Here is a 25748-nt window from a genome sequence, read left to right on the forward strand (position 1 = left end):
TTTGAGTGTATGTTATGTATACTTTTAAAAGTTGAAGTTCAATTATTAGTTAGTACTATTCAACAACAACATTTCTGCCAGTCTAATTTCATATTTCTTTGAATTTATAAATTTGAAGTACAATCCGCCATCCTTAGTGGTACTTAACAATCCCAAGCCATCCTTAGCTGAACTCAGGCATCATTAAGCACCCTCAACTATGGTGAGAATGTAAATCCATCCCAAATAGGATCACAGTTAATGTAAGGAGAGCAAAAGTGGAGTACCTCGGAAGTAAAGTTGACAAAGTCAAAACTTTAAGCACCTACCGGTGACTCACGAAAAACACAACAAATTTGTCAAAATGCTATAAAACAATCTGGGTCTTGAACATGATAACTGAAGCCTTACCATTTGCAAAATGGAAAAGGCTGATGTGATGAATGGCTTCTTTTCTTCCATTGGCACAAATCTAACAGAACAGTTAATGGCACTACAAATCAAAACTGGTGCAGTGGAGAACTAAACACGCACACCAACTTGAAAACGAACAAAGCAAGTGTCCCAGATGAAATCGCCTAAAGGTCAATTGAGGTGCTAGGAGAAACTGTTGTATCCACATCGACATCTCTGTTTACTTCAAGTTTCAAGGTAGACACCTTCCCCCTGGAAAAGAAAACAGGAGAACCACTGACAGTACACAAAAAAGATGACAAAATGGACAGAGGAAACTATTGCCCTCTCTCTATCCTCAGCTTACCAAGCAAGATTTTAGAGTCCTGCCTTAACGACGTGATTGTTGATCATGTGCTGAGCTTTAATTACCTTGTTAGAGAAAATCAATGGGCATATCACAAGGGCTACCTCACTGAACTCCTCCTTGTTCATGACAAGTAAGAAACTTGAAAAGACACTTCAAGAAAGCTTTTGATTGTGTAAATCACGACATCCTGCCTAACAAGCTTCAACATCAATTCGGTATACACAGCCCCCCATCAAACTGATTGACGAGTTACCTTACATTGAAACAACAGTACATGGTTTTAAATGGGCAAAGATTAAGCCTCTACTCAGTGTCTTCAGGCACCTCCCAAGGGAGTGTCCTCAGGGGCCCATGCTATTGACCCTATACACCAACAATCTTGTTGAGCTGATTGTGTCCAATCTGGGTCTGTCTACATGTATGCAGATGACACTACCTTGTATTGTATCAGGAAGATCATAGACAACATGTCAGCTACATTAAATCAACCCCTCATAGAGTTGTATGCCTGCTGTGTGAGTAACAAGCTAATATCACACCCAAAGAAATTAGAATGCATGCTAAGTTACAGAGGATTGTTCACTGCCCCTTCCCACCCATGTACTCTGCCGGAAATAACTTAGAATGGGTAACACACATTCAACTCCTAGGTGTGGATATTGATGACAAGCAGGCTGGTCCATTCAAATTAAGGGACTAAAGAAGAACTTTGCCAATAAACTAAGTCTTATAAAGAAGAGCAGAGTTTTACCCAAGCAAGATCTTTTAAACTTGTACTTCAAACTAATAATTCCTGCAGTTGCATATGCCATATCTGTACGAGGTACAAATCTGCAAGATGACCCAGACTCACTCGAAAGACTACGCAGCACAGCAGTGTGGTCTTTCAAGGTTTTCTAAGGGCCTACAGTCAGTAAAAGTCCTTCTTAGGGTTAAATGAGACACTCTAAGAACTTACTATAAGCAATATATCCTGAAACTAACTTATAAAATGGAAACTAACTTATAAAATGGAAACTAACTTATAAAATGGAAACTAACTTATAAAATGGAAAACGATTCATCACCCTGTATGAAAGCATATATTGTGAAATTTCAACCCTCTTACAATCTAACAAGCCTTAAGTGAGAAATTCACCTTTCAAGTAGGTAAATCATCTCAATTAAGTAAAGCACCTCAGATAAGTAAAGCACCTCAAGCAAAGTGAAGCACCTCAAGTTAGTAAAGCACCTCAAGTAAAGCACCTCAAGTAAGTGAAGCATCTCAAGTGAGTAAAGCATCTCAAGTAGGTAAAGCACCTCAAGTGAGTGAGGCACCTTTTGTAAAGAAAGTGCTTCAAGTAAAGAAAGCACAAGTATGGTAAGCACCCCAAGTAAGCCTAACCCAAAAATCTTCTATGTGGTAAGATATAATTCTGCCATTTAATCATCTATATGGCATTCAGCTATGAAGTATATACCATATTTTATGTTTGTACCTCTAGGTAGATATTAAAGTTTAAACTTTATTTTATAATTACGGTCTATGCAACTATCTTTATTCATTTATCTATTTATACACGACCTCACATGCTGAAAAGCTTAAATCCTTGTGTTTAAATAAAGGAAACTATTATTATTATTATTATTATTATTATTATTATTATTATTATTATTATCATTATTATTATGATTATTACTATTATTACCATTGCTTAGGATTAACAAGTACCAGACCACTATGTGAGTACTTTCCCAAATCCCATGAGTGCTTACACCAAGAAGTTACCTGTTCGGATGACTCTTCACATGTTTCTTTTGCTTGTAAACCAATAAAAACCGCTGCATAACAATTTTTTAATCAGAAAATCTTTATTTTGGTTGTCTAGAAGTACATAACGTGCGAGAAGAAAAGCTCTTAACTCAAGAATTTACCTTTCCAAATCTTGTACAACCCTGGTTTCCTCTGCCATCTTGCAGTCCATAATGCAATGCGATGATCCCAGAGTGCAATACGCTCGTTGTATCCGCGAAAAGTTTCGCGCCATTTCGCGACTGCCTTCGGATAGTTCCGGAAGTTTGTTTTTGTCGTTTTTTTTTCCCCATAATTCACGAGCCTCGTTACGATTATTAAGTAAAGTTTGTTGGATGTAAAGGGATTTGAAGATAAGCAATGGTGAGAATCTTGTTTGTATGGAAAATTGTGATTTTCGTCCGACAGGCCGCAGCTAGGTAAATGTCTCAGGTTTGAGAAGGTTAAGCGTCTCGGTATAGATAAGTTACAATACTTCGTCTGGATGTTTCAGAATCTTGCTGTGAATACAACTTCCAGTGCATCAAAGATAGAGTCTCAGTTTGAATAACTTACAGTAGTACCATCGATAGATATCGGACTTCATTTGGGTTTATTTGTAAGGCATCCCTCATGTAATTTTATAACAGAGATCAATCGGTATGATGAGGTAATTAAACTTGAATCATACGTGCTTTTCTTAAGCGAGTAATGCAATGAGGCTAAGTCCATATTTTGATTTTTGACATTTCTACGCACCGTCTTTTGAACACGTAGGGCAGTTGTTACTCCTTTGGTCGCTGAAAATCCTACATTTTAAGTTGATGTTATAATCGGAAGCTGTTAATCGGAGGTTGTGCGTGCTTAGTGAAATTAAACATGTGTAGAATCAAACTCCAAACAACTACCAGGATTAGTGCGTTATCATAATTCATCATTTTCGTGTAAGGTGCACCGGTATCACAGAGGTTCAACTGCCGTATAGGCCTCAATTTTTTTTTTATTAGGCTTTATTCTCACTTCTGCTCATGTGGCGTTTATTACTGCGAAGATCACTCTCATTTAATTTACAGCTAGTCTTGCGTGCAGGTAGTTTATCAGAAAAGATCAACATTTCTCTCTACGCCAATCGTATCCTCTTCGCTTCAAACTTTTGAGCATAACATTTAACGATCGTTTGGAATTGATAGAGGCCATTTCACTGCATTCAATCCACGATTCCGGGACGGTTGATATTTAAGTGTAATAAATAATTTGACTTAGTTCATGTGACAAGTGAAAATATTTCATAGTTTCTTTGACGTGGTTTCCATATCATGTCTGTCGAGTTTGTTGTTTTGCATGAGATGCCTTTGATTTCAACAAAAATTTTAAAATTAATAACAGTTCATGAATTTGTTTGTTGTAGAATTCTCAAAATATAATATTAGACAAGGAATAGGTGAATCATCATGTCTTCTGGTAAGTGTTAATTGCTATTCTTTTTTTTCTTACAAGTATGTTATTCAACAGTTCAAGATGATACGTACAAAATATAATTATTTGTTGTTTACTGGACAGGAGGTCTATATCGCGAAAAACTTAGCTAAGGTCTTGTTGAGAGCCATACTTAAGACAAAATCCCCACACTTTTTCTGAATACAGATCTAGACTGGCCTAGGCTGGTAAAAAATAGGTTTTTTTCCCCCGCAGTGAGTTGGGTCATACTGATGCAAGCCTTGTATTCATAATTAACTATTCTTTTATAACTTAACTAATCTACTTTGGCCAAAACACACTTGGTTGGCCAGAGACACGCAGGTGTCAAATTAGAATCCTAGAGCAGCCAAGTCACTGGCTTTTTCTGCCAAACTCCAGTGATTAAGCTATGAACTCTGCCTACCCACAGTTGATAACATTTTGAAGAAAATGGCTTTTTTATTTGTTTCTTTTCACTGCTCACAAGGCAATTTTGTAGTTCTTTTTAAGAATCATTCTATAAACCCATAATTATTTTTTCATGTGAATAGGAATCCTTTAATAACATACTCCTGTATCAAAGGGCCATCCTGCGTAGATATTTGTTATTACTGTTTTATCGACTAAAGGTGTTGTGGAATATTGTGGTAACTATTCTGTGAAACTCATGTTTCATTTCTACTCTAGGGCATTCATCACTGGTCAGAAGGCCATCCAGTTCCCTAAAGGAAAAGTTAATGGTTCGGATAGAATCACATAGAGACTCTATGGATATCCTTAAAAAAGTGCTCAGAATCGATAAAACCCAAGGCAAGACAGTTCGAGAGGTTATTGCCTTTGCTGAAGAAAGAGATGGAGAACTGTTTCTTGATACTTGGAGGTTTATCTTTGTACGTCTCTCATTGAGGAAAGATTTTGAGAAACTTGTTGATGCTGATCACTGGCCACTGACAAATCCTATTAAAACATTAGAAGGTCCTCTTCAAGACCAGCATACAAGGAAGGCTTATGATAACACCCATGAGAGAAGTCTGCAGGAGAATTCACCATACAGGAACAAGCCTGAGGAGCCTCTTTTAAACAAATTGAAGGAGACAAGGCTTAATAATCTAAAAGGTAATTGATGTTTACGTTCAAATTTGGACTTAACACATTCTAGAATAAGTAAGTATTCTTAATAAGTTTTTCATAAAGGACATTTCTCCTATAAAGGTAATTAGGGTCTCTTAGGTGACTAGTGTGGTTTGAATAAAGTAAATGAAGATCTTATCACCTGGCTCATTGCATCTGAAAATTGCAAATCTGCTACAATTTTGCTATCTCCATTGGGAGATAATTTTGTAATTTCTCTCTATAGTATCTATACATTATCTCTCAAACAAGTGATGAGAATAAATACTCAAAATTTTCAGGCATGGTAGATCTTGCTGACTTAATCTAACACCAAGTTCCTGTAACTAATTTAAAAGGAAATGTGCAGCACCTAGAGGGGAGAACCAACAATCAGATGTTGGGAGTTGAAGGTTAAACTGCTCATTAGGCCACTCCTTATTAACACTTTTGTCAGAATGAGAGTGTAAAATTAGGATCATTTACCAAAGGCCAGGGACAAATGAGAGGTGGCTTTGTCAGTTGCAGGATTAAAATTAAACTTTAAACTTAGAGCAGTTTTATTGGTACCTTTTTTGTAATTGTCCCCTTGTTTTCTTGTAATAAGTGTCGAGATTGGAGACCCAGAAGACAAGGTCTTCATCCAAGAATTGGCCAGATTGGAGTTTACCACCACCTTCAGAAGATAACCTGAGTCAGGAAACTTGGAAAGAAACCACCATGGAAATGAGAGATGATGAAGCTGGAGAAAGAGATGTTTCTTCAGATGGGCAGAACTTACAGGAATTTTTGAATGGTGACTCTTCTTTGTCATCACCTGCACCTTTACCAAGCCAGTTGGAGCAATTTGCTGCACCTGGCACAAGTGTTACAGAGAAAGAGGAAGGAAGGAGTTTAACATGGCAGATTGACTCAGATCATGGTTTGTCTTCAGATGACTCACAACCAGTTACAACCAGTTACTCATAACCAGTCACTTGCGTAGGACAGAGAATAAATCCTGACTTCCTAAGAGTAATTGAACCTCAGACCTTTTGATTCTGCATTTCAATTTTACCACTGAGCCACAGAGACTCTATGGAGAGCAAAGCCATCACAAAGTTCATATATGACATGTGTCCTGCATACTGCTAGGATCAGGAATGTTGATAACGTACTGTTGATAGTATGCTGATCCTAGCAGTATGCAGGATGTGTGTCAAATAAACTTCATAATGGCCTTGCTCACTACAGTGTCTCTATGGCTTAGTGGTAGAGCATTAGAACATGGAATCCGAAGGTCAGAGGTTTGATTTCTCATGGGAACTCTAAACTTTTTAATTGTCCCACTCTCATGACAAAATAAAAAACATCTTTCTATATTTCTTTAACAAGCTTAAAATTTACCATCTTTCTTATTCTTTTCAGAAAATTGCTCCTTACAGCTTGAGGATCAGAATGGACAGAACTTGCAGGAAAACAGAAGAATGTCTAGGGCCCCTCTTTTATCATTGCCAGCACATGTTGTGCATGAAACCATGGCAAGCCATTGCCAGCAGGCATCAGCACCAGACAACCACAGTGGTTCAGCATCCCAGATTGACACCATTCCCAGTTTATATTTAGATGACTCAAGGACCTTAAGCACTGGAACAAGGCCAGTGACCCCTGAAGGAGCAAATAAGCCTGTGGGTAGTATTACAGTTCATCAATTACATCTGAACCCTGTGGCTGGTCAGGAAAATGATGTGGTTGGAGAAACTGGTCTACATATAGCGGATGACCCAGAAGCAAGGGAATACCAAGGAGCCATCCCAAAAGGGAGCCGGTATCAGCCTTCACACAACACTGTTAAGTATGATGTCAGGCAGGAATTATTCATAGGTCTACCAGGTAGTGAGTCAAATTTAAATCTATCCTCCATACTAGCAGGAAATTTTAGAGTTAATTATCCTCACTCTAGTTCTCCTCCTTCAGAATCAAGTGAAAATGCTGCAAGAAATTCTGGTGGTTGTGAAATTCTTTGGGATTCCTCACTACAAAATGAAAATCAAGATACTGGGTTCTTCTCAGAAGAAGGTAACTCCCGCCCCCAGATGACATCATTATCCACTACTCCAGTGGACACACCTACCTCAGGGCATGAAGGTGTCCAGTACCAAATCAGTGCATCCAGTCTAAGTATACTTGAAGGTGGAAAAACTAAACATCAGATTCAGTCAATGACAAGCCTCTCCAACAAGCAGCTTGATCACTTTGAAATAGTACTAGCCAGACCCAACACTCCTGAAGGAGCACAGCCTGATAGAAACTCCCCCTCACTAGTGACCGGACGTCATATCAACAGGCCAAACCAGACTGACCCAGTGGAAGTGGATGTTGTCCTAGAAAATGGTCAAGGAATTGATGGAGCTGTAGAACATTATGATGCCACAGAAAATAATGGTCTCCTAGAAGAAACGAAACAGGTAACAATGTGCTGTCGTGCAACAGTTGTTGAATGTTGATTGTTTTGTCTAGGGGTCAAAATTCAAGTTAGCTGGTATGAGATGTAAAATGAAATGCTCAATTAAAAGTCAGCTGATTGTCTTCTACCTGAACTGGATTCATTTGTGTAGAGATAACATATTTTTACAAGTAGTTGTAGAATTTTAGGCTGTGTGGGCCTTAAAACTCCTATCATTAAACTGCTTTAATTGAACACAACAAAATCCTCAGGTTTGATTTAAGACTTGAAAGTGTCCTATTTACTTCAGAATTGTCTGGAACACATGAGAATTAATCATATATTAAACCATAATTTGTTATATTTTAGGTGCTTGAATGTATTTCTGAAAATAAGACTGTATCATCATGACTTTTTTTCAGAAATTAGAATCCTCAGAGAAAAGTGTCCTGTATTTAACGAAGGTAAGTTGTGTATGAATCAATAGAGGATTTTTAAATATTCAATAGAAATTTTAATTGAGTGAATGGTCCAACCTGTTTCAAAATTTTTTTTGATATTTGTACTGTTGCCAAAAGCCAAGAGAAAAAGATCTGCATAACATGCCTCAACCTGAATCTGTGTAATTATTAAAGCTTTAAATAGTGGTAATGCCTTTTTCCCAAGTGTTTGGTGATAATGCTCTTAAATGAGATCATCATGTATCGGAATTAGCTAAGTCATATACGCAGAAGTTGAATTTACTTAAATCCTTGTATTTCCTTCCTATACAGGCAAGAATTGATTTCTATTTTAAGGTTATTCTGCCGTCTGTGACATATGGTATGTTAGTTTGGGGCTCTTGTGGTCGAGTATTTTTCTCAAGCTTAGAATCTATACATGTTAGAGCGGCGAAAATAATATTTAACTTGGATTGGTGTACTCCAAGCAAGGAGGTTCTTGCCACAGTAAAATGGAATACCTTAGAGATTATGTATGAGAAACGATTACTAATCTTAGCGCATCAGGCTTATTATAATCTTTTGCCACGTCCTATGAGCCGTCACTTTGAAAAGTATGTAAGTAGCTACGACTTCAGGAGGAAAATGACATTTAAGTTACCTAGACCTAAGACCGATATGGTCAAGAAATCATGCTCATACAAGTCAATTACTCGGTGGAACGCTCTGGAAAATCAAATGAGATCAATTCAAGACGTTGACGCTTTTAAAAAGTCACTCAAGTGTATTTTTAAGCCACGTATGTTATAATGATGTACTATGTAGAATTTTTATTGTTGAAAATATGTAGAAATCTTACATTAGTCTTCTTATAATTAGTTAGGAATTTAGTTTTATTGGATTTAGTTAGGAATTTAGTTTTATTGTCCGTACACGACCACATCAGCTTTTGCTGAATTTTTTATCGTGTTTAAATAAATGCTGTTGTTGTTGTTGTTGTTGACCCTTTTGGCGTATGTCTATCCATTTTTTGTCTCTTTCCTTGTATATGTATTCATTTTGAGCTTGTAGACGCACCCAATAAAGTTGTTAAATAAATAGATATTAATAAGACTGATTGTCTAAAGTTAAGGTGAAGTTGAAGTTTGCCATCTTAAAAACTATTATTTCTTTTCTTTCAGCTGAGGAGAAGTTTGGAGGAACAGCAGCATTTGTCATATAGGATACTTGAGGTTTGGTTTGCACTTTGATTACTTCAGTATTGAGCTCTGAATATTATTCACTGATTTATGACATGTGAATCTAGGTGTGGACTTAATTATCACAGCACTTCACAGGAATCAACATTGCTTGAAAGATTTCTAGTGAAATATTTGCCTACATTTGAGTGAGTGTTTTTTGTATGTTTGTTTGTTTGTCAGGTTGTCGATGTTGTTTTTGTGTTGTCTAATCACAGCTCAAGTTATGCCTGGCAAAATAGTTTTTACTAGCAAAGTGTATCTTTGATACATAATTGTTGCAGAAGCAACCTTTTAACATTGGGAGGCAATTTCTCTCTTGACATATCATTCCTTGTGGTTCTCTGTTTTCTTTCCCAGTTTGACTGTGCTGGAGTGATATCACTCCCTGAAAAAAACTTTAAAACTCTAGAAATTAATAAACATGAAACATTTACACATGTAATAATTGTTTCAGGACAATTGCCGGTTGTGGTTATTAGTAGCAAGGCGAGCCAGTGATGTTGCATCTGAAGGAAGCAGTGCAGCTGTAGAGGAGGACAATGCGTCAGATAGAAGCGTAAGTGCAATTTTTAACCGTTCTGTGATTTAAAAAGTCATGGTTCTAGTACATCAATGGTTGCATTTGGCATCTAAGTAGCTGGTGTTACATAAAATCCAAGCTGCTTGAAGTTACCATATTTGATATGTACTTTAAACCTTGGACTCTTGTTCATACTGATGCTAATATAGGACCATGTTGTTACTTTTTGCCAAGAGTACCTTGAGCTTGAAGAAGCAAGGTTATGTATTCATTATGAGCCTTGGTACTGAGCTGGATCTAGACTTCTTTTACCGAATTTCTGAGTGCTATAATGTAAAAGCTTTTTACATTGATGATCACTGATGTCTGATTTGTGTGTGTTTTTTCTTTGTTTTTTTTTTGTTTTGTGTAATGTTTCTATAATTTTGTTTTTACATTGAAGAGGATCCATCAAATGGACCAAGGAAGTGAATGTTCTCAGACCCAAATAGCAAATCTGAGAAGAGAGAGTCAAGAACTTTCTGAGGTACTTTGTGTGTGATTGCTTTGGATAAACTTAATAAACATTTGTTGTCACACTCATTTACTTTATCCACTTATTCTCCATATAAAGCAAAAGGTCAAGTGAAAATAAATCACAAAATGCTAACTGATTTGATGCACTTAGAAATGTAACAGGATATTGAAAAGTGAAACTATATATAAATAAATTTGCATACCAACATTTGCGGCTCTAGTTCTCAGGAAAATATCCAAACATATAATGTGTTCACTAACTCAACTAATCATTTACTCATCAAGTTTCATATACTGCAATACGATAAAGATTATGATGTCATGGTAACATTGTGATTCAAGTGAACATTTAATTTACATTTTGAGATGAATAGAAAATGTTAGGAAAATGTTAGGCAAATAAAAATTTGTCTGGATATTTTATTCGGACACACCTACTGTAGAAACATTTTAACATCAGCAGATGTATACACTCAATTTCAAGAAACATTGACCCTAAAAAGCGCAAGCAATGAGCTTTTGATAACCACAATTAATTTAGTTGCACGCTGTAAATAATAGAAACCATCTACACTCTCTTGAAAAAAAAATTATTATAAACAAAGATTTTTTTGTGAGTAATGGAAATAAAGCATTGATTATATGTAACTGAAATATTTTTACTCTTTCTTGTATTTCAGGACTTGAATGTAGTAGAAGCTGGCGAGGAGAGTGATGATGGTGAAGAAGTATTTGAGGATGCTCTGTATCATTTGTGATTGGTGTAAATCTGGAGAGAAAGTTTACTTGCTCATTCTTAGATGGTTTGACATCTGAATTTTGTTGTGTAACTAAATGTCAATTGGTCTTTGAATTGCATTTGAAATCAGTGACAACTTTTTCTATGTGAGAAGTCATGTGCTGTAAAAAGTATCCAAAGTTAGCTGAATTTTATAAGGGTTATTACATCATGCGAGCAACTTTTGTGAGTGCACATGCTTTTTAAAATTGTTTGGTGAATATAATTTTTTAATGATATCGAAAATGATGGCAAATGTCTATTTAAGGTGTTGCTATGAAGAATAATTAGTTGTATGCAATGAGTAATTTTTCATATGAAACAGTTGGCCTTTCCATACAAAGCTGCAAGAGGAAAAAGAATAGTAGCGTATGCACGTTTGTTCCAAAAGTCCTAATGCAAGAAGCAGTCATGTCTTCATTTGTGTTTTTCCAAAGTTTCCAAGAAGTTGCATTGAGTGTATCACTTAATTCTCAAACTTATTCCATGAATTCATTTTATTACAGAGTGTATCACTTAATTCTTAAATTCATTCCATGAATTCATTTTATTACATTGAGTTTATCACTTAATTCTCAAACATTCCATGAATTCATTTATTACACTCAGTGTATCACTTAGTTCTCAAACTTATTCCATGAATTCATTTTATTACATTGAGTGTATCACTCAAGCTGATGTTTTTATAATGTTCAGAATCACTTTTTTCTAGATTTTCTTATAAACTTATTCCATGAATTCATTTTATTACATTGAGTTTATCACTGAATTCTCAAACTTATTCCATGAATTAATTTTATTACACTGAGTGTATCACTTAATTCTCAAACTTATTCCATGAATTAATTTTATTACACTGAGTGTATCACTTAATTCTCAAACTTATTCCATGAATTCATTTTATTACACTGAGTGTATCACTTAATTCTCAAACTTATTCCATGAATTCATATATTACACTGAGTGTATCACTTAATTCTCAAACTTATTCTATGAATTCATTTAATACACTGAGTGTATCACTTAATTCTCAAACTTATTCCATGAATTCATTTTATTGGACTGAGTGTATCACTTAATTCTCAAGCACATGCATTGTTAAATTTTACTGAAAAGCTGAGGTTTTCAGTGCTTCTTTTTCTGGCCTTCGAACAGGCTAATGGGGTGGTTGACGGAAAAATTTTGTGAACATTGAATATGATGATTTATTTTAACTGACTCAATTTATTTTTGAAGAATTCTTAAAATTAATTTCAACTAGGGATTGGTCATTATTTCTCTATAAGGGAGGGGGGGTCTGAACACGGTCAAAATGGTGAGAGTTATTTTAATGACTAACAATATTGTAAAGAGAGAATTAATAACGATAGAATATAATATTCATAATTAATGATTAATCATGATAGATAATTAAATAATGATGATATTAGTAATGATAGAAAATAGTAAGTAATATATTTATGATATGCAGTCGTGTGTTCGCAGAGCCAATAAGAATTTCAAAAGCAGTTTTTAGTTACCATTCTATTGACTGACTGAGAGAGAAAACGCTACTCCTTCTCTCTCTCTGCTAGATTTTTATTAAGTGATTGGAAAAGGATCAGGCTTCCTTAGGAAATTAACCGAACGGAAATGGAAGCATGTCGTTGTCTTGACGATTTAAATTCGATAGAAGTATTGGCCAAAATGCGTGACTGTATACCACTAAATTATGGGAAAAGTCTTACGTATTGTGTAAAGGTTATTATATGTCGTAGCTCGACAAATAATAAATAAATCACTTACTAGGAGTGCTGAACCGGCTGTTTCGAGAAGAACATTGCTCGCGTGACATTTGCGTTACGTTTAAAAGTTTATTTAGTTTAATATTTCACTTTTTCTTTTCACTTATTGATCACCTTGATTGACACTGAAATATGAGTAAGTTGATGGTTTTTAGTTAGTTTTTACACGTGTTGTGTCGGAGGCATGAATAAGGATAGCTTTCCCGTTTTTGATGATTATACAGTTTAGTTTAACTCTGGAATCCCGTCACGAAGTAAGTCAGTTGTTTTAAGTCGTTGTTGGTTTCCTTAAGCTTTGTTACATTCAATTATTCGCGTTGATTTCTGTTAGTGTAATTTCTGTAAGGCCGCATGTAATTAGCGATTAAATCTGTTCGTGTTTTTAAGATTATATGATGTGCTTAGGTCTCTTATTTTTGGTTAGGTTCTGTTGTTTAGAAATCTTATTTATTTATTGTTTCAGATCGAATAAAATTCTATTTATACGATTCGGGATTCTTTAGAGCCACGCAAGTAATTTGGTTTTCATCCGACGGACCACCGGCTGCTTGAATCAGCAATTGTCACGATGTCCTGTTGCATTAAGTAAGCCAAACCCAAAAGTCGTCCATATGGTAATACATCATTCCAACATTTTGTCGTCAGCCATTGTATCTATATGGCATTCAGCCATGACGTTTATACCATCGTGGCTTTGAAAAAGCCACAAACTCTCCCCAGCCTCCTAACGACACAGATGTAATGAGATGCCTTATATGAACGAGACTGACAAGAAGACACTCGAGGATTAAATGAATTCTGACAGCGCGCGCTATTTGTATTTTGCACTGGTGTACTCGTGTTACATGAAAAATGCACTCGTTTTCAGCCAATCACATGCGTGTCATTTTGTCGAGTATATCATTATTGCCTATTCAAATTTACTTTGGTGGACCCATCCTGAAGTTGAATTTGAGAAGTGTCCGCTGAAACTCCCCCATCTTTGAGACCATCATCATCATCATTACTGCTATTTTTACAAATTGTGTAACTGTCATATGATATTCAAACATTCACAGTCGTTCACTGTTATTATTATCATTCTATTAATATTATTATGATTATTGTTCGAACGTATATTTAGTCACTATATTCTTGAGTAATCTTTCTGTAGTGGAACAGGTTACTCCTCAATAGGACTGACCTACCTATCCAAAAAGATAGGTCTTTCCTACGTAGCATGCCAATGTTTTTATTTGAGAGAGAAATTTAGTCTCTTGGCCCCGGTTGCTTGAAGATTGGATAACACTATCCACTGAATAAATCTTTACCCGGTGGATAACACTCTACGTTTTGCTATCACTTATCCGCTGGATAGCGATTTATCCGTCGGATAGCGTTATCCACCCTATATACAACTGGGCTCAGGACCGTAGAATGTGAAGACTCTATGAGGTGTGAACCTCAGGTATTTCTTCAATATTCAACATACTCTTAGAAGTAGGGTTATTATGCTTGTTTAACTCCAAGAAAAAATACTAGCAAAATTATTTTGTTTCTTGGGTAAATGTGTGTTTGTAGGGGATCGTTGTAAACATTATCTAGGGGGTTGGGGGATACGTAAGCTAAGTGAAGTCGTACCCTCTCCCCCCCTCAAGGTGAAACGGAAGCGAGGGGACCGTTTCACCTTAGGCAGGGGCCAGGGGGAGGCTTCGGCTACACGTAGGCTAGAGGATACGCATCAACGAAAACTCAACTAACAATATCACAACTCAAAATTAAACCCCTACGAATGCATTAGATGGCACTAAGGTGCTTTGAAGCCATGGGGTTACTGATTGAAATCTGCTTGCGTATTATAACTCCCTTCAAGGGAACGTGCTCGTGTTTTCTGGCTTTCCTCTCCAAATCAACCAGGAACAGGTGCCAGACTGGCCTCGCCAGAGTATTGTGATAAGAGTACTGGAAGGAATAGCATGATAGATCCTAATATCTTTAAAGTGGTTAAATTTCCATCTTAAATGGAAGAATGTCAAACAAAAAAAACAGCCATTCAGAAAGGTAAATACCCAAGGCTTCAGGCTCTCTTTCTCTTAATCTATTTCCCGCTCATTTCCCACCAAAGAATTCGCCAATCACCAACTAAAGGCAAATAGTGACGTAACTGTACTGGTTTCAAAGTTCATTACGAAGGAAACTCCATTTTGAGTTATCCGGTCGTGAAATTGTGGGCACAATTGATTTCATCCGGTTCGGGATTGTTTTCATTGGTTCGATTTACTCAACACTGTTAGGATATGCTAGAGTCTTAACCGAGTAAACGCTATTTGAAGTCAGAGTAAAGGCAGTTAAGTTCCTACGCACTTTCATCAATCGGTATGTATCTTTCCAATTTTACCGTGTGTGAAAATGTTGAAGTTTTTACTGATAATTCGATATCAGCTGTGTGCTTCTATAACTAAGACCTGTATATGCATCTGCCTATTTGTATTTTCGGCCCCTCAAAAGTTCAATATACAGAAGTGAACGCAACCTAATTTAATATTCGATCGCATGCTGTAATACGAATATTAAATGAGCATGTTTCGTCAACGAACTGGTATTAAGTGCGCTAAGTACCGTGCAAGCCTTTTTCGAGTAAAGGAAAACATCTTGAAAACTACTTAACATAAGAATACTTGAGAATAACCATGTGAATTTTTAGAGATACTCTGTGAAAATGGGTGAAACGTGGGAATATTTTGGAAGTGCGTTTGTCAATAGTTGTTTACAAGGACACAGAGATTATTCCATAGAAAGTGCGCACGAACGATTCTTATTTACGATTCTTATTTACGAGTTGCGATGCTTAAAAAAGAAAAACAAAAAATAAAAAAACGAAGAAATGAGTTTTTTCGATCCATCGCACGAGTGAGTGGAAATCGTTCAAGTAATTTCCATTGATGTTTTGATTTCATACATATTGAGATTTTTCTCTTGACGATTGGAAGCCATTTAATTGCAAAGCAGATTTTACTACAAACACCACTAAATCCGCGCGACATTCAGTCGCTGTTGACAACTACATATTTTTATTATTTGTTATTTGTTTACACACTAATTTGCTGACAGAGAGACTACTTTAAAAACAGAGACAAAGATAATAATGTATTTTCACAGTCGGATTCACTTCTGATTGGTTGGTTGTATATTTGTTATGAATTAATTTAGTGTGGGCTTTTTTTCATGTGTAAATCTCAGCATGTATGAAATAAATTCAAGATTGCCATTTTTTTTGTACATGTTCCATGCAAAATCATTAAGTCATTTGTTTGTCATCCAGATGGAAAAGTTCAATCTGTAACAAATATCAATGGACACTCTCGCGTTGTGGTAAGAAATTCAATTGAGTTGCAATTAGTTTCCTATTGTTGGTATTATGTCTTTAACGAGAACTTACTGTATTTTGTTTAGAAATGGAATCGGATGATAGGCGACATTTGGATGTTTCTCCCACCTTGAAAGCAAAATTGTTGGAGCTTTTAGAGTCGAAAAAACTTCCTTTGGAGGAACTAGCCCAAGCCTTGTACATTCATGATACCTCCCCTTATGCAACAGTTGCTGATCTTGTTAACCAGTATGAAAGCAGAAATCAAGCACTGACATTAGAAAAATGGAAGTTCATTTTTAAGAAGCTGCATTTGTCCAAGGAACTTGAAGATCTTTTGGCTGTGGATCAGAGTGTAATGATGATTGGTCCAACAGCTGTGGGTGAAGTAAACTGCAGTGGGTCACTACCAGCAGAGAAGTCTCTGCAAGGAACTCAACCTAGTCAGGACTTAGTTGAACCAAGAGGTGTTCCTTTACAAGATAAGCCTTTTCTTTGTGTGAATGGTGAGTTTACCTCGTAGTTAAAGAAAAATCATGTGTTTCTTAATGTGTTACTATGAACTATATATATATATATGTGTGACTGCAAACATGCCTTCATTTTGACAATGATCAAATGTGCTATTTAAAGTGTTCCTTTGCCTTTCGCCTCTTGGTGCCTGAGTGGTGTAAAGTGATAACGTCAGCATTAAATATTTTGTTGCCAGTTGAAAAGTTGCTTCTTTATTTTCCACAAATCTGGTCTTAGTGCAATGTATTGATAAATATGAAGTAACTTCTTGAAATTCTGCAGCTGCATTTAAAAGGAGTGGTCATGTATGTACATTCAGAATGTGTGTCATAAGATGGAGGTGTTCGATGACAACAGACTTTGTTTATACAAGTTTCATCCTTTTTTCTCAAGATCAGAAACACTAGACAATATGAGGTACTCTTGAATTTGACTCATTTACAGGTAACTGAAAAACACACAAAAATCTAGTTGCCGAGGTAGCAACCAAGCCAGAACTTTTAGCATTTGGTTGCAATCTTGAGCCCAGCTTTTGTCTAACTTGGAAATCTGCATGGTGCTATATATCTTACTTCTTATCAATGTTCCATCAGTAGTCAACCAGAGGTTGCAGGTTTTATATACATTTGTATAACACCCATCTTGGTTATTCTGCTGTAATGTATTTTGTAATTTTAAAGGAGAACTGAAGCCTTTTGATTGAAACATTTTTAAATTGCAGCTTAGAGTTCAAATGTAAATGCTTGAACTTTTTGTCAGCCTTTGGGTCCAACTTCACCTCAAAAAAATAGTTTTATGCCTTATTTTGTAGAACCACAATACAGAATTGATTAATTTGCCCTGAAAGACTTAAACTGACATGAAAAACTATTTGATTAATTAGTAAATTGTTAGGGGATTTCATTCGTTCATTGCATGTTAAAAAAAAAATTTTTTTTAACTCTAACAGAATAACTGTCAATATAAGACTTTTATAATTGCATATTAAAGATTGTGAGTAATATTATCAAAACTTTTCTACATTGTTCATGTACATATTGAGAATTTACTGTTTTATGTTACTTAGTTCTTGTGATACATGTTCATCTGGGAATTTTTATTATAAGCTTAATGTTTCATTTCACTCTCATGTATGTACTCTTAAGTATTCATCTTCTTTTGCTCCAGATCCTTCCTTAAAATTGCCAGTAGTTAACCCAAGGGCAAGAGAAGGAGCCATCCCAAAAACTAAACAGCCTCAGCCTCCACCCAGCACTGTTAAGCCTGATGTTGGGGAGAAAATGTTGATTGGTGCACCTGGAAGTCAGTCTGATTTAAATCTACCCTCCATACCAGGGGGAGATTTTGGTGATAAATGTCCTCAATCCTGGAGTCTCCACTCTCCAGAGTCAATTGAAAGTACTGAGTGGAATGCTGCTGATTGTTCAATTCTTTGTGATTCTTCGGTACAAAATGAAAGTCAAGATACTGGGTTCTTCTCAGGAGAAGGTAACTCTTGCACCCAGACAACATCATCATCATCCACTGCTCTATTGTACACACCTGCCACAGGGAATGAAGAATATCAGGACCAAAATGGTGCCTCTACTGTTATACCTGAGCCGGGAAAAGCTAAACATGGGATTCAATTGCTGCCAAGCCTCTCAGAGGATTCCCAAATGCAGCCTGGTCGTTCAAGAACCCCAGCTATACTCACTACTCCTGAAAGAGCACAATCCAAGCACAGTCCATCCACTTCAGATTCTTCATTAACAAACATAGAGAATGACCTGAGAGCAAGGGAATACCAAGGAGCCATTCCAAAAAGGAACTGGTATCAGCCCTCACACAGCACTGTTACGCATGATGTTAGGCAGGATAGTGAGTCAAATTTAAATCTACCCTCCATACAAGCAGGAGATTTTACGGGCAATTGTCCTCAATCTAGTTCCCCTCCAGAATTGATGGAAATTGCTGCAAGAAATTCTGCTGGTTGTGAAATCTTTTGTGATTCCTTGTTACGAAATGAAAATCAAGATACTGAGTCCTCCTCAGAAGAAGGCAACTCCCTCTCCCAGATGACATCATTATCCACTACTCGAATGGATGCACCTGCCTCAGGGCATGAAGGTATTCAGCACCAAAACAGTGCATCTGCCACTATACCTGAAGGTGGAAAAACTAAACATCAGATCACCAAAAGGCAGCTAGATCACTGCAAAATAACACCAGCCAGACCCAACACTCCAGAAGGAGCACAACCTGGTAGAAACTCCCTCTCACTAGTGACTGGACGTCATAACAACAGGCCAAACCAGACTGGTGAAGAAGATGACAGAGCTGTAGAACATTATGATGCCACAGAAAATAATGGTCTACTGGAAGAAACAAAACAGGTAATAATGTGCTGTTGCACTTACACAATAATTTAATCATTATCTGAAAAGAAGGAAAAGCCAATTGAACCATGAGGCCTTTGTCTGGGTGTCAGGAATTTACAGTTTGTAAGATTTAAGACCATAAGCAGCTGAATGTGTTATTTTTAGGGACTCACACATATAATTATGTTGATTGTTTTCCTGGGGGTCAAAGTTAGGTTGTGTGAGATGTAAAATGAAATACTCAGTTATAAGTCAGCTGGTTGTCTTGTGCCTGAACTGAATTCACCTGTGAGGAGATAGACAAGTGTATTTTAACAATAGTGTGGAATTTTAATGCAATGTGGGCCTATAAAATTCATATCTTCATGAAACTGCTGGAATTTAACACAAAATTCCTAGGTTTTATTAATACTTGAAAGTGTCCTATCAATTCAAAAATTTTCTGGAAGACACAATAATAAATCTTCTATTAAAACATAATTTATTATTTGTAAGATGCTTGCATTTCTTAAACTTAGACTGTATCATCATGACTTTTTTTCAGGAATTAGAATCCTCACAGAAAAGTGTCCTGTATTTAGCAAAGGTAAGTTGCGCATAAATCAATAGAGGATTTTTAAGTATTCTGTTGAAATTTTAATTGAGTTTATGATCCAACCTGTTATAATTTTTTTGAATATTTGCACTGTTACCAAAAGAGAAAAAGATCTGGATATCATGCCTCAACATTAATCTGTGTTATTATTAAAACTTTAAATAGAGGCAATGCCTTTTTCCCAAGTGTTTGGAAGAAGCTGCTTGCATCAAAGAGAAATAAAGGATTTCCTTATAGCATTTGCTTAATAACTTTTCTTTAGCTGTAGTTATTCCTAGCTTCATATTTACATAATACACAGTTTGCCACTAGGTCTTTGTGTAGTGACACTTTCCCCTCTATTCTTTAATTTGTTTTATAAAATTTGTTATTGGTTGCCATATAAAGGTTTGGATGAAACATGTTGTGAAATTTTGATTGTTTAATCATTTTTACTAAAAAGCAGGTATTTCTTCTACTTGTAATATAGAGGCAGTCAATTACATTCAATCAAACTCTACCAACTTAAGGTATTACATAGATTATAATAAAAATGGAGGGCGCATCATGGAATGGTCTTATTTTGAATTGCCTAACTTGATATTATAATCATTTCATCAGAAATTAAGAGAAAAGGAATCATTTTGCCAAATTCTCAGTGCAGATCTGTTCCAGTCAAGGCAAACTTTGGAGGTATGTCAAGAGTGAGGAGTTGAAGGGGCTACAGGGAGCTATTCAAGGCAGTTTTAAGTGCTTTTTATGTTTAGACTCATTGTAATAGCCAGTTAATTAATGGCAACTCCAGAGGGCCAGGAGGTGAAAAGTGCCTTCATTGGCTTGAAATGTCTCTGACCTTTAAATGGTTTAGCAATGGTCATTTACAGTACAACTGTCTATTCTATCATGTTACTGTTACTGTTACTAGTTGATGTGGTGCAGTCAACCTTTGAGATTTGTATTCATTAATTATTTCCACCTGTAACTTCTGTATATACCGGTTCTCTTTTAATTATGATTGGTTTGTTCCAGGAATCCAGACAGCAGTATGCCAATTTAAGGATTTTTAGTGATAATTTACAGGCAGAAAATGAAGAGGTAAGACAAAGCATCATACAGTCAAACAGAAAAAACACTTGTGTAGATCCTTAGCAAATCCTAACATTTTGGCTCTCAGTTAAGGAACTTTCAATCACTTCCGAAAATCCTTCAATGGTTTTTTTTAAGTAGATGCTATAATAACTATTCCTTTTTGCTGAAAAATATTAAGGAACCTAAATTACAGGAAAAAAGAAAAGAGAATTACACCAGTTATTGCAACTGCTGGACAAAAATGTTCCTTTAAGCTTCCATAATTATATCAGATGGAAAGGAAGCACTAAATATTACTGCTGTAATCAGTGCTCGTTGTTTAATCTACATCTGAATAGCCTTACTTCCAAGGACAATTTAGTTTATTTAGATAGGTATTCAGTCTTTATATTTAGTTAAGTGTTACTTGTATTTACTTAAAGTTAGTCCTCTGAAATGTAATATGAGACAGATATCTCTAAGTTATTTTAGTTTAAGACTATTAATATTTATAAGACTGATCATCTTAAATTAAGGTGAAGTTGAAGGTTGCCAACTTAGAAACTATTATTTCTTTTCTTTCAGCTGAGGAGAAGTTTGGAGGAACAGCAGCATTTGTCAAATAGGATACTTGAGGTTTGGTTTGCACTTTGATTACTTCAGTATTGAGCTCTGAATATTATTCACTGATTTAGGACATGTGAATCTAGCTGTGGACTTAATTATCACAGCACTTATCAGGAATCAACATTTTTGAAAGATTTCTAGTGAAATATTTGCCTATATTTGAGTGAGTGTTTTTTGTATGTTTGTTTGTTTGTCAGGTTGTTGATGTTGTTTTTGTACTCAGGCTAATTGCAGCTCAAGTTGTCCCAGGCAAAATAGTTTTTACTAGTAGCAACATGTACCTTCAATGCATAGTCTTGTTGCACAAGTAACCATTTAGCATTGAGAAGCAATTTCTCTCTTGACACATCATTCCTTGTGGTTTTCTGTTTCCTTTTCCTCTTTGACTGTACTGGAGTGATATCGCTTCAAGAAATAAAAGCCATTAAAATTCTAGAAAATTAACCAAAATTTAATGTTTACACAATTGTTTAATTGTTTCAGGACAATCGCAGGTTCGGGTTATTACTGACTAGGCAAGCAGGTGATGTTGCTTTTGAAGGAAGCAGTGCAGCTGTAGGAGAGGGCAATGTATCAGATTGCAGCGTAAGTGCAATTTTTAACCATTTGATGATTTAAAAAGTCATAGTTCTAGTACATAAATGGTTGCATTTGGCATCAAAGTGGCTAGTGTTATAATATCCAAGCTGCTTGGCGTTACCATACTTGATCTGTACTTCAAACCTTGGAATCTTATTGGTAATGATGCTGATATGGGACCATGTTGTTACATAAGACCAAAAATATCTTGGGCTTGAAGAGGCAAGGTTATGTATCTATAATGAACCTTGGTACTTAGCTTGATCTAGAGTTCTTTTACCAAATTTCTGGGTGCTGTAATGTAAAAGCTTTTTTAAAACGTCTGTGTATTCTTACTTTGGCTAAATTTAACAATTATTTTGTCTCTTTGAGCTGACTCTAGCTGCTGCATTTTCTGAATAAATGAGTAAATATACCAACCTACATTTTACTTCTTAGGAATTTATAGTCCTTATAAATGAAATCAAATAGTCATCAACTCCTCATTTCCAGATAGATAATGTTGAAATGTTTTTGTTAAAATCTTTGAGCAGGAGGTTGAACCAGAAGCTGATGAGCAGCCAGGTCCATTTCCTCATCTCCAAGAGTCAGGTAAATTTTCAGTTGTTATACTGAGGTGATTAAATGTCAAAAAGAGGTGGGTAAACGTTTTTAAACAATAAACTTATTTTTCCAAGCTACTAGTTGTAATTATCCAGGGTAATCAATATATTATTAAATTCTAATTCGTTGAAGTTATGATATGTTCAAAATTAGAAAGACAGTCACTATTTTGGCCCAATGCAAACAAGAGAAAGTTGATGGTGACTTAGTTTTGGGGATTCTGGGAGCTCATTGGAGTGTGAGGCTCTGGGAAAACCTATCACACCAATGTCTTCTGAAGGTTATGTTACACGCGTAAAACCATGAGAGAAGTTTAAAATTTAAAATTTAAAATTATATGATTTGTTTCAGACTCTGAAAATTCCAGTGATGATGAGTTCTTTGACGCACTAGACTACTGACTCCTGTTAATGCAAAGTGAGATACCATGTTTGCCTCAGATGGCGGTTTATTGGCTGAGAAAATAAGTTAATGTTGTAAATATTTAAAAACTAGATGCATACCTGCAAGTGCTTTTAATTGTACAACTAGGCGTAGTCTACATTCAGTTTTTTGCACACATTTCATGTGGAATTTTCAATGTGAAAGGCATGTGGGGAATTTAATCTCTCACACAGTGCTTTGACATGCTTTTCAATTAGTTCTTGAAGCCTCCATGTGAAAAAAAGATGTAATTATGCTTGTGCTCTAGAGCCTCGACAACAATCTGTACATGAGCAAACGTGAATTCAACTCTTAGGCCTTATAGGTAGTGCTTGTGTAACATGTGCTACTAGTTTTTGTTAATATTTGACACTTTGTCTAATAGCTGTCAAAAGGTTTGGTGATTTCTTGTACACAATCATAGATTAATGGATTGTGTGTGGACATTTTTAATAATGGAAGATCCTTCCAAAAATTCTCAATGATAGAAAAAAATTGATAGATTCATGGAAAAACACAAAAATTAGCTTTTCCTCTACTGGAGACATCAATTTTATCTTGCAATTTGGCGATTCCGTAGATGAATTGAAATGTACAATCAGCATTCAAGAAAACTAGCATCTGTAATGGTGTGCTTTTCCAATCTTCAGTCATAAGAGGTGAGCTTGTTATATTGATGATAATATATGATAGGCATGAACGTACATGTATGTCAGTTTTTGGTAATATATACCGCATGAGATTTTAGAACAAAAAATACAGTTAGCATTAAAACGTTTCTTGATTGATCATTTATGATAGAGAACAAATGAATAGTTATATGTAGATACAGTTATGATAGACAGTCGAGGGACATTAAGCCAAAAGCCGATTTTCAGTGACATATACCTAGTGAGATTTTAGAGAAAAATGCAGTTGACATTAAAACATTATCTAAGTAATAATATATGGTACAGGGTTAATGAACTGATATTTGTAGATATATTTATGATAGACAGTTAAGGGACATTAAGGCAAAACCATTTTGAGAATATTTTGATAGTAATATGTTGACATATTTTGAGAGAACATGCTTCTATTTTAACGGCAAAATTTTTCCAATAGCCCTAGAACTATTTTTCTCAAAATGTAGTGTCTTAAGCGATTGACTGTATAATTTTTTTGCTCCTTTTATATTATTTTATTTTCAGTATGTAACAATTGATAAATTAAACGTCGCAAGTGAAGATGTAAATTATCGAAATGTAGACGTTCGCTCTGACAAAGGGCTAACACTCTCTCAACTCTTTTTTCTAAGTATTGTGGAAAATTTGTGACTGCATACCACAAATAGACAAGAGTTATCAAATCAGTCTTACGTTCTGTGATTAAAAGGTTAATGTATGTCCTAGCTAGACGAAAAACGAAGCTGTATGGCTTAGATGTGATTTTGAAAACATTAAAAGTATTTAGTTTATCTATGTTGTTCCATGCTTGTCTCTGTAATCTAGTATTATCTAGGGAAAAAGTCTTCTATATCTAAAATTCTTCCGTATTTTTTGTCAAAAATTAATTAATTGAAATAAACTAGGACTTCTTCATTTACTTGAAGTTCTGAACCCCACTGTTCAAATCAGTCACTATGTCACGTTGATTGCCTTCAGAAAAGACACAAACTCTTCCTTGTCTCCTAAGGACACAGATGCCCGCACAGATAAGGTGCCCTGTACGGATGAGACAAACCATAGTACCCCTAAGGATTGAATATAGGGTACAGAAGAGACATCTGAGCCGAAAGGGACTTGAAAACCTCAAATTAACTCCACAAACTGTGGGGATACAGAAACAAAAACCATATTTTATAGACTTATGTCTAATGTATCTTCGGCCTGTCTGCATGGCCTACTTACTCACTCTGACCGGCTCAGCTTGCAACAAAAATTTCACACAAAATTTATTTTGGTGGACCCATGTAGTAAATGAATGTGGAACGAGTCTACTGAATCTTCCCTATCTTTGTAACCACATTAGTAACATCATCATCATTATAAGTGCTATTGTTACATATTATTTAACCTATATGATGTTTATAAATTCACAGTTGTTTACTGTTATTATTATCATTTTTCAATACCAATATGATTATTGGTTAAATGTCAATTAGTCACAATAATAATAATCTTTATTGAGATACTGATACCTTTTCATACAAATATGGTTTTCAAAAAGGATCTCATGAATTATATTCTTGAGTAATCACTCACTAGTGGAACAGGGTACTTATCAAGACGTGTGGCCTACCCAAAAAAGGTAAGTCTTGCTTGCGTTGCATGCCTACGTTTTTATTTGGGAACAAAGTAATCGCTTATCAAGCCCTGGTTGTTCGAAGGGTGGAGAACAATGTCCACTGGATAAATCTCTAGCCGGTGGATAGCGCAGTACGTTTTCTTAACTCGTCCGTGATAGTGATTCATCCGTTGGATATGGGCCATTTCCTTGGAGGTCCCACTTACTTAAAGAGCTGGGATGGTTGCGCGCGTCTCAGTTCTAAATGTCAGTCATGTTTCCAAATAGTTTTACCGTTTGCATTTCAGAGTTAAATAAATCTCCGTCTTGGATGTAAACACGTTAAATAAAAACTAGCTATTCGCACAGGCTACTACCACGACCTTCGAAATGACGACCTCCAGACTCTCTTTTTCCCGCTCATCTACCGCCATGGAATTTAGCAATAGCGACCGTGACGTAATGATTGTTTACTTGGCAAGTAGAGAAGCCATGAGTGTGCTCTGTTCTGCTGTAAAGCACGCAGGAAACTCGAGACGTGGTCGTTCAGTAGTCATATCTAAAAAAAGTCTCACTCCTCACCTCGCCTCTTCTCTCGCGCCTGC

At 35.8% G+C, this 25748-nt stretch overlaps 2 protein-coding genes and 1 long non-coding RNA gene across 4 annotated transcripts; 2 read left to right on the forward strand and 1 right to left on the reverse strand.

Moving 5' to 3' along the window:
• On the reverse strand, positions 1-2978 carry LOC149041210 (uncharacterized). Of its 2 annotated transcripts, XM_089180102.1 has the most exons (3): positions 2657-2978; positions 2511-2563; positions 1-645 (listed from the first exon to the last, which is right to left on the reverse strand). In XM_089180102.1, exons 1-3 carry the CDS (start codon positions 2825-2827, stop codon positions 558-560), a joined length of 312 nt encoding a protein of 103 aa, XP_089036228.1. In that variant the 5' UTR covers positions 2828-2978; the 3' UTR covers positions 1-557. The 2 variants fall into 2 exon arrangements, with proteins under 2 accessions (XP_089036228.1, XP_089036229.1); XM_089180103.1 differs by lacking the exon at positions 2511-2563 and having other exon boundaries at positions 2657-2915.
• On the forward strand, positions 2859-25021 carry LOC113680190 (uncharacterized). Its single transcript, XM_089214702.1, has 18 exons — positions 2859-2953; positions 3922-3974; positions 4659-5087; positions 5689-6003; positions 6489-6953; positions 7038-7528; positions 7929-7970; positions 15876-15942; positions 16218-16637; positions 17812-19019; positions 19549-19590; positions 20200-20271; positions 20608-20673; positions 21232-21282; positions 21757-21858; positions 22386-22443; positions 22807-22853; positions 24824-25021. The coding sequence occupies exons 2-18, from the start codon at positions 3965-3967 to the stop codon at positions 25019-25021; spliced, it is 4083 nt and encodes a 1360-aa protein (XP_089070828.1). The 5' UTR covers positions 2859-2953; positions 3922-3964.
• Positions 9049-11042, forward strand: LOC149041211 (uncharacterized). Its single transcript, XR_016179084.1, has 4 exons — positions 9049-9178; positions 9642-9743; positions 10150-10233; positions 10904-11042. It is a non-coding gene; the product is annotated as an uncharacterized LOC149041211 (long non-coding RNA).
• Positions 25022-25748: the final 727 nt, after the last annotated feature.

The sequence above is a fragment of the Pocillopora damicornis genome, chromosome 8 (assembly GCF_964200805.1).
Source record: "Pocillopora damicornis chromosome 8, jaPocDami1.2, whole genome shotgun sequence".
NCBI lineage: Eukaryota > Metazoa > Cnidaria > Anthozoa > Scleractinia > Pocilloporidae > Pocillopora > Pocillopora damicornis.